The sequence below is a fragment of the Arachis hypogaea genome, chromosome 5 (assembly GCF_003086295.3).
Source record: "Arachis hypogaea cultivar Tifrunner chromosome 5, arahy.Tifrunner.gnm2.J5K5, whole genome shotgun sequence".
NCBI classification, from domain to species: domain Eukaryota; kingdom Viridiplantae; phylum Streptophyta; class Magnoliopsida; order Fabales; family Fabaceae; genus Arachis; species Arachis hypogaea.
This window is the reverse complement of record NC_092040.1, coordinates 104,710,868-104,720,826: the sequence shown is the minus strand read 5'-3', so window position 1 is coordinate 104,720,826 and position 9,959 is coordinate 104,710,868. Positions and strand designations below refer to the sequence as shown.

The window sequence follows — 9,959 nt, the reverse complement described above, 5'->3', positions numbered from 1 at the left end:
AAGACAATACTATCAATATTCTTATTAAAACTACTAAGTCTCCAAAAAAAAATAAATATAACAAAATAAAAAATCAAAACAATTAGATAATTATGAGTGAACAGTTCAACCAATGTCGCAGCTATAAACTAATGATACTAGAAATTCAGAGATAAAATTGGAGGACAAAGAAGTGTAGGATTAGGATTTAGTAAATACTAACAATGTCAAAAAAAAAAAAGAAGGAAGGGAAGAAGACATACCTGGATAAAAGAGAAAGAGTAGCATCGCAATTGACAGAAGCAAGATGCAATGACGACAAATGACAGCGGCAGCAACTCATAAGGGAGAAACAAGTTCCACTATAGCAAAAACAAGATCTAGGTAGACGCTCCTCCGATGGCTGGTGTCGTGGGAAGCAGTGATGATAGCAAAATGGCAATGAGAGGGCTGACAGCAAGAGAAAAAGAGAAAAGAAAGAAAAGTGAAGTTGACGATGTTGCAGAAATAGAGGGGAAGAATTTGCAAATTCGAATTTTGGGTCAATTTTACCGGCATATTTATTGTCAGAAAAATCTGTCAGTAACGCACAGCATGTGATTAAAACGACGCGTTTTATTTAATTACTTTACCGTCGTATTTTTTGCCCCTAAATTCGACGATAATAATTGCGTCAATTTTTTTTTTAATTATTATCAACGAATTTATCGTCGAAAAGACGAATCCGACGATAATCTTTTTACTCCATAAATTTATTGTCAAATTCACCAATAAACATATCTATTAACTTTTAATACTAAATTCAATGGCATTCAATATTTTTATTGTAGTTCTTCAAGTTACAAACGACAACAAACACAACATTTTCTACTTAGCTCATAGTTAACGCAGCTACGGCCTATAACCTGCGTCTAGAAATCTCTGCAGTTGAGAAAGTCGCATGCACCGACCTTTTTCCACAATAATAGGTTGTTCTCCTTCGATGAGCTTCTCTACTGTTTCGCGTTGCTTAGGTACTGCTTCGCGTAACTTAGGAGGCTTGAGACGCCATGGAGGTAGCAACCAAATGGGATAGAGGATATGGTGATAGAGAGAAGAGGCAATTGTAGGGTACCGAAGATATGGAGATGGAGAAAAGTGACAGTTGTGGGGCAGGGAACAAACATGTTGAAATTAGGGTTTTGGTTTGCTAAACTTATTTTTTGTTTCAATTATTTATTTATTTATTCTTTAATTACTCATTAACGATAATATGAGAGCGGTTTGCCACAAGGGGCAAAATTTTCTACATGTGCAACTCCATTAGTAATTTGTTAATAGAGTTAATCGTAAGATAATATTATAATTTTAAAATTTAAAAAATTAAATAACACAACTTAAATATTAGAAATAATTTTAAAATTTATTTCAAATATTAGAGACCAAAAAATATATTATTCAACATAAAATTGGGGACAATCTCATAATAATTATTATTGAGAGGTCCATTAATGAAACTCGAGCTAAGAGAGCTTCATCAAATACTTGTCTAAAAACTAAAATGCAATATATAAAGAAAACAATTCTAATAAGAATTTCTCAAGGGTGAAAATATATTCGAAATCAGAATTGCTTTAGAGATTAAAAGAGTATGACCAATTTGGTTTTTGAAAATGTTTTCTAATTCTAGTTTTTCTCAAATTTTGGCATTTTATTAGAAAAAGGGTAAAACACTATTTTCACGTTTTAAATTTTTTTTGATAAAAATCTAAAAATAAAAATAAAAAATAAAAAATATTTTTACAAACCAACAAGCAACCATTTTCTTTAGCTTAAATAATAGCACATATCCTTGCTAAAGCTATAAACCAAAACAAAAAATTAAACAAATAAAATAAAAAATAAAAAAACAACTAAAGGAAAATATTTTAAAAAAAACTGTTAATATGTGTGTGTAAATATAGGTGCATGTCATGAAGCATATTTAATTCGCTCAACAAAAACGATGAATGAATGATATTGATACCGTGTTGTAGTAGTAGTAGTAGTAGCACTTAGTTTGTCAGAGTTTGAAAAAAATTAAAAACAATTCTTTCTTTTTGGCAAAAATTTAAGCATTGAATTGAATGGAGGGTGATTGGATATGTTACTTCATCAATCCTCACAGAATATCAACTTGTCAACCCAAATGCAGAAAACTAATTCATCTTTATATTCAAGTTCCATTACTCTCTTGAAAATGCATGGAGCCCATTAATGATGTCAAGCCACAAAAAGTACCCAAACTGTCAATATCTCTCTGCCCCCCCACTCCTTCCTTGCATAAATCCCTGACCAACTATTTAGCTCATGCTCGTCTATGCACATTTTTCTCCTTTAACATTTTTTTTCTGAATCCAATAATTAATATATATATATATATATATATAATTTAATTTATTTTTCAACTATACTAAATATACACTAAAATAAACTATTAAATAAAATACATACCAAAATACAAAATACACATTAAAGATAAATTAAACTATAGATATATTTATACACAAATACATAATAACTGTTTTAGTGATTCATTTTAGTATGCAAGTAACCATTTTATTTATTTTCAATATGTATTTGTATTATTACAACTTGTATTTTATATAATTTTATTATTTTATTAATTTCTATAATTTATCAAAATTTTAATCAAATTTTTATAATTTAAAAATTTGTAAATAAATGCTGATTCTAAAATGAATCATATTAAATATTCTAAGATTTTTTTTTAAAAATAACTAATAAACAATTAAAAATCTTTTAAAATATCAAAATTTAATTATAAATTTAATGAAATTATAAAGACTAATAGAATAACTAAACTAAAATTTAATTAGGTGTAGCAATACCAACAAAAATAGTTAACTATAATACCAATCATTACTTAGCTTGAATAATCGTCATATAGAAGAATAGCGTACACAATCAAAATAAAACTCATTTGTCTATGGTATCAAAAAAATTAATGTAAAGAGAAGGTGAGAAAGAAAAAAAAGGGGGGGAGAAGGGGGGGGGGGGGATATTACAACAAAAGATGAACAATAGCTTCAGGATAACAATAATTATGAAGATATAATATATGTCTCTGAACAGGAAGTCAATGCCCGAACCATACAACATTTTCCATGATATATGATGCTAGCTAATAGTAATAATCTGGGAATGTAGAGAATAATAATAATAATAATAATGAAAGAAAAAAGACCAAAGTATGGTGCGTTCTTGACTCCCTCTTCTAACAAGACTACTACTAATAACGCCCTTTTCTTTTTCCAAACCTAATGTGCAAATAATCAAACCCAAAAGTAAAAATAAGGAAAGAAGAAAAAGAAGTTAAAATAAAATAAAATAAAAGTACCTTTCCCACAAACCCTCCAATCAAATTAAAGGAACTGAAACTTGAAAATATGGTGGTTGGTGTGAAATAATGTAACTAATGACGCCAACCAGCCTTTGATGATCCCTTGAAAAAAAAAACGGAAAAAAAAAACAGAAGCAGCTCCTACCAGCACACACCAGCAGCAACAGCAGCAGGAGTAAATAATGAGAGCCTTTCTTTGATGAGAGGGCATTCAAGTCCCTCAACTAACCCCTCCTAAGAGAAGAACACCACTCCCTTCTACACATTGATTACCACCACAACAAAATAAGAGAGAGCCTCTGAAAGTTTCTGAACCATTTCTGATAACCATATTTAAGGATATAGATGGTAGTAGTAGTAGTAGTAAAGGGGTTAAAAAAAAAAAGACTATAGGTGATGAGGTAGTAAATTAAAATAAAGGACCTTTTTCTGTTTTTATTTTTATTTTTTTTGAGGGGTGCATCTATCAGGAAGTAGGACAATTCAAAGCAGCTTTAATTTGCTGAACAGTGGTGCTGATGAGGTTATTAACAGTTGCTACAGACTCCATGTTGAGCTTTGCAGATGGCAAGCTACTCACTAGTATTTGGAATGCAACCGTCACCAGTGACCCGCCGGATCTCATTCCCACCATGGTGCTGCTGCTTCTGCTTGGGGTTGAGCTTGTGGATGCCCCGTCACCGCCTGCTTGATGGTCGTGGTGGTTTCCGTCCGGGGTGATCGTGAAACCTGACGGTACCAGGGGGATATACGACGGGTCCTCGCCGCTCATTGCTATGTTGATCGATGGAAGCTCAACCGGACAGTATACTACTATGGAGCCTGATGGATCTATGCAACTCTCTTGTAGTATCAGTGTGTTATTCTGGCTTGTGTTGTATGCCTATGTTCCAAACAATCATATTCAATATTTAGTTTAATTGTTATGCACCATCGAATAGTAAAGTTTTACACACACATTCAATCGGGTGTGCTGCTACGTAAGTAACAGTTTTATGATACTAATTCCAGTTAAATTGGATATCGAAAAAGGTGTATGTTACTTACCCGAAGCACAGATATACAGTTACCAGGGTGTGAACCATTTGCTATATGAGCAACTTCTTGTACATTGCCATTAGAAAGAACATCCCACTTTAGAATGAAAAGGAAACACAACAATTATTCTAAGGTAACAAACAACAGGTTGGGTTGAATTGAATTGATTAAGGTGTAAGTAATGTGACAAACCTGTGGTCTTTTTCTTTCGTCCTTGAAGAAATTGAAGACGGTTTGTGGAGGGAGAGGGAGCCAAATGGTGGTGGCGGCGCTCAGCACCACGCCGCTAGGTTGACCGGGGTCTGTGCTCTTGTGGACAGTGACCTTGACACCAATCTCATTCATCCCGGACAGTGTGGTCCACCTATGGCCGGCCGACGTGCCAATGCTCGCGCAAAAATTGGTTACCATTCTTTGTGCTAGCCTCATCATGCTCCTCTTTCCCTCTGGAGAAGGAATCACTGCACAAAAACAAAAAAAAAACAATTGAGTTTAATTTAACACATTCAAAAAAAGTTTAAGCAATTGGGAATATAATCAATATAAAACACATTGATCAAAATTTGTAACGAATATATAGTTACTTACCTCCTCCAAGGTCCCTGGTGGAATTTCCTGTTACCATTAAACAAGCCAATCTTTCACACATCCTCTGCAACACAGCAAGCCATCTCTGAGCTCCAAATGCCATTCCATTATAAACAAGATTCCGGAAAAGACGATGAACCGGAGTTTTGTCTTCGATCTCTACATGTTCAACCCATGTAACCTGATAATAACAATAACCTATTAGTAGAGTGAATAATATGCATGTTATGACGATATCAAAGTATAGCCAAATTTGAATTTCACCTTGGAGTATCCATTAGGCATGTCCTGAATGAAGCAACCGGAAGGAAGGCGATGAGATCGGAACGGCGGAGCAAAGTGATTGTCCTGTGGAAAATCATAGGAAACATCTACTATTGCCCATAGACCTTGCTCAATTTGCTGACAATAACGGAGGAAGTAGAATTCTCTTGTTGAAACAAGTGGAGACAGCACTTGCAACTCTTCATACATCTGAAATTTTAACCACAAACAAAAATTGCGTTCACAAAATAAATAAATAATAACATTATAATTGAAAAGAATTGGAGAGAAATTTTAAACTTTAAATATACCAATTGCAAAGAACCACTATGACCACCCATCATCCCAGAAGATATAACTTCAATTGTTCTTGCAGCCGTTACAATTGTGGGAAACAGCTCCATCCACTTGCTCTGCAAAATCAATCATGATATAATTCAAACAATTCTGACGTTTCAAAATATCTATGAGTAACGTATCTGAAAAGTTGTCCAAATTGAGAGATATCTCACTGGATCCATGAACATGTCAACCAAGGTTAGGCCATTCATGATAACAACACCAGAGTCTCTAGAAGCTTCTATCCTAACATTGGGGTTCTTCAAGTGACTATTAGCCTTTGGAAACATCCTATCATATGCATCAAAATTAAGAACATCTCTCCCATCACTTGATTTCATCCACAACGGCTCATTGGTCTGCAAGAGGCTCAGCAATTCCTCCATGGCGTTAGAGGCAATGCCTGACATTAGAGACTTGTCCATGTCCGAGAGACAAGCCGGCTGGTAAGGCACATGCGGCGGCACAGCCGAGGAACTCCCCGGAAGGAGGTCAAGGTCGAGGGAGGGGCCGCCGCCGAACCCGGCGTGGCCCCCGAAACTCGACATGGTCAAATCAAGGGAGGATATATGAATTGGCTGAACTGGTGGGAGCTGTGAAATTGGCCTTCCAATGTACTTAGCCGCAATGCTAGACACTCTATCAAGCTGCAAATATTAAAATTAAAAAAAAATGTTACTCTACTCAAACTCAAGTAAGAGGATTGAATTTGATTTGAATTGAATTGACTTGACCTCTTCTTTTAGTTGGGCATTCTCAAGTCTCAATTTTTGTTCATCGAAATAGGAATCGTCGTTGAGGGAGGGGCCACCACCACAAGAGGGGCAGATAACGTTCTTGAGGGCCTCCCTTATGACTATGTTCTCGCAACGTATCTTATCATTCTCTGCCCTCAGTGCACAGTTATCTGCTCTCTCTCCATGCGCCTGAGACACAATTTTTTTTTTATTTAATAAACCAACAAACAAACATAGAGAATTAGAGTCATGAAACAAAATATTATTAAAATAAAAAAAATAAGAATATGTATTATAAAAGAATGGAATAGAGTAGTAAATACCTTCATCTGGGTCCTTCTGTTCTGGAACCAAAATTTGATCTGCCTTGGAGCCAAGCCTAATTCTCTGCTTAACTGCAATCTCTGCTTCTCGTCTGGGTGATTACACTCCTTGAACACCCTGATCAATCATCATCATCAGAACGACAGACCCAAAAGATTTATATTAATATGTAGACAGAGAGAGAAAAAGTGAGAGTGGTGGTGTGGGTCTTACCTTTCAAGCCTTTCAATCTGATTCGCACTGTGACGGTGGTAGCGCTTTTTCCTCCGCTCGGAAGAAGAAGCGTCGTTGTGATTGTGGTGGTGATGGTGGTGCTCCCCTGGGGACCCACCACTCCCTCCGCTACCATACTCCATTTTGCTCTCTCTTTTTCTTGATCACCCCACACACAAAAAAACAGAAACACAAACACCTTCTTCTTCTTCCTTCTTCTTCTTTCTCCTGCTTGATCCTGTGCACTGAATTAGCTACTTCCCATGCTGACACCAGAAACCCATTTCAGAAAACAAAAGAAGAAAAAGCAAAGGATTAAGAGAAAGACAATAATAGAGAGGAGGGAGGGAGGGAGGGAGGGAGGGAGAAAGGAAGAAAACCTTTTTGGTGGTGAAATGAATGTGGGGGGTGTGTGTGCGTGTTTATGGCTTATTATTATGATATATATGATATAATATTGGCATAAATTAAAAAAAATAAAAAAAATGATAGATATTAAAGGTTTTGTGGAGGCAAATGGCAAATATGCTCTTCTCAAAACCAATAATAATTACATATATATTTATTTGTAATAATATTCTGAAACCGCTGTGACAGACATCAAAGAAAGAGGCATGGATTTTGGAGAGTGATGGATGAGAGAGAGTGAGTTATGGCAAACCTTTGGGAGTCTGATAATAATGGATGATCATCTTCATCATCATCCATGGATGAATGAATGAGAATCACAAAGGGAAAAAAAAAAAAGGAAACACTCACCGGCAGTAATACTCTCTTCTTGTTGTTCCTGTATATCTCTTGCACTCTATGAAAGAAAGAATGAATGAAGAGAGTGATATAGTTTTAATATATAAATAGTATATATGTGTATTATGTATTATTAAGGGATATATAAATCTTATAAATATGGTATGCGAATAATGTGTATGTATTGTTGTTGTGATGAGAGAGCGTAACTGATGGATGGGGGGCTTTTAAAGCATTTAGAACGCGGAAAAGAAAAGAAATGGAAGGGACTTTTATGTCTCTCACTCACTCTATTCACTGCTACTACAACAACTAATAATATTGCACTTCTCTCTCGCTCTCTCTCTCTCTCTAGAACTGCTAGGGTGTCCCCTCCCAACTGAGCCTTTAATGACCTCGCTGGTTTCTGGTCTCCGCCGCCGCCAACGCCACTACCTCCTCCCGCAGTGTATGGCTGAAATCACACCATTGCTATTGTTATTGAACTCTTTATTAATATATTTTTAATTAAATCTTAATGTGTAGGATAATTTTATAAGTTTATAATTACATAATGATACTATTTTTTATATTTGATGGAGTGAATAATCATTTAAAAAACAGATGTGATTTGATAATTATGTAAAATATTTATATTATCTGTATATTATATTAAATTTTTAATTTTTTTATCCAAATATATTAGAGCATCAATACTTTTAATAGAAAAATGAAAATTTTGTTAATATTAATTTATATACAAAATAAGAAAAACACGTTGGTCACAAAATGTTGTAGATAATATTGTTTCCTTACATTTATTTTATATTTGAGTCCATATTAGTCGATTCTCTATTTTCTTTTACTAAAGGTGCTGCTCCTAGAATTTTCTTTTAACAAATATCTTTATTCCCAAATGTATTATCATCATTTGTCAATTTTTTGGTTTTCCCAATAATTAGACATGAGTTTTGAAAATTGTGAAAAATAATTTTATGAGTGTACAGATATTTTAAGAAAAAAATATTCATTAAGCTCCTCTCAATTTTTTCTTTATATTTAATTAGTGGATTAATAAGTATTTTGTATCAGCATCTATATTAGTATATTTTTAAATTTAATGATAATAATATCTTAAAATATCAACTGTTTTATAATAATAAGGTGGAAAAATAAATGATTTCTCTTTAGTTTTTATTTATACAATAAACCTAATTAAATATCTATGTAAAATATTTTTATGACACAAGTTATTAATTGGCATTATTATCATCATCTTACGTTTGTATTTTATTTCATCTTTTTCTCTATCATCATTTATGTGTTTTAGGCTAAGCAATGACTTTCTCTCTCCTCATTTCTATTCATAGATCCACACGAAGTTTGCTCAAAAGTCAAACGGTGGTAAGTAGGCAACCCATTGGAACAGTTAAGGATCCTCTCAGATTGGTCATTCCCCTTTCAATATTTTACCAATTAGTGCCACATGCACATTGTGGTAAAAATCTCATGGGTAGCTATTAGCGGTTCTCAAATCTCATTTGATTTCTGTCGTCATTCTTTTTCCTTTTCTGGTTTCTCGACATGTTTGGGAAACTTTGTTAAAAATCATAAAATGTCCCTTTAAGATTAATTGTATCTTCACAAAAAGATCAATTACTGATTTTTTAAGTGTTCAATTATTTTATTTATTTAAGAACTATTCCAATAATCCATTGCTAAAAGTACATAAAATCTTATATGTAATCTTTTTAGAGATGTATATCAATAGAATTATATTAAAATTAGTCATTAAATATAAAATATACATTAAAAATAAGTTAAATAATTTATATATTTATATATTTATTATAAATACATAATAATTAATTTTAGTGACTAATTTTAACGTGTAAATAGTATTTTTGTATTAATGAAACAACCGACTATAAAATAAACTAGTTCGTTGCCAATTACGTTTTTATAGAAATCCTAATAAATTTTAAAAAGCATATTATCTGAATAGTATATGAACTTTTATATTTCTAATATGATTTTTCTTTTTAGCAAACAATTTGTGAATTTGATCTAAATTATTGTAGAAACTTATGGATATAAATGGTGTTTATACATCGAATCCAATCCAAAAATTACGAATATGATCTGTTCTACATAGCTATTATATAAGATCGGATCTAATTCACATACTTATAGACAAGGATGGATCTAAAAATTTGGTAGAGGATGGATCGAAAATTAAAATATTATACAATCAAATATAATATTATATATTTATTAATATATATAATCATAATTAATATTTTTTTGATTAAAAAAATACTAATAAATACTTGTTATATAAAAAATTTATCTTAATTCTTATAATTTTT

General features: G+C 32.9%; 1 protein-coding gene across 2 annotated transcripts; it reads right to left on the bottom strand.

The window, feature by feature from the left end:
* Positions 1-3,022: 3,022 nt before the first annotated feature.
* LOC112802433 (homeobox-leucine zipper protein HDG11) lies at positions 3,023-7,894 on the bottom strand. Of its 2 annotated transcripts, XM_025845649.3 has the most exons (11): positions 7,624-7,894; positions 6,865-7,130; positions 6,651-6,768; positions 6,325-6,516; positions 5,764-6,237; positions 5,563-5,664; positions 5,252-5,461; positions 4,988-5,168; positions 4,592-4,860; positions 4,409-4,495; positions 3,023-4,244 (listed from the first exon to the last, which is right to left on the bottom strand). In XM_025845649.3, the coding sequence occupies exons 2-11, from the start codon at positions 7,005-7,007 to the stop codon at positions 3,828-3,830; spliced, it is 2,193 nt and encodes a 730-aa protein (XP_025701434.1). In that variant the 5' UTR covers positions 7,008-7,130; positions 7,624-7,894; the 3' UTR covers positions 3,023-3,827. The 2 variants fall into 2 exon arrangements, with proteins under 2 accessions (XP_025701434.1, XP_029154366.1); XM_029298533.2 differs by lacking the exon at positions 7,624-7,894 and having other exon boundaries at positions 6,865-7,141.
* Between the last annotated feature and the right edge of the window lie 2,065 nt (positions 7,895-9,959).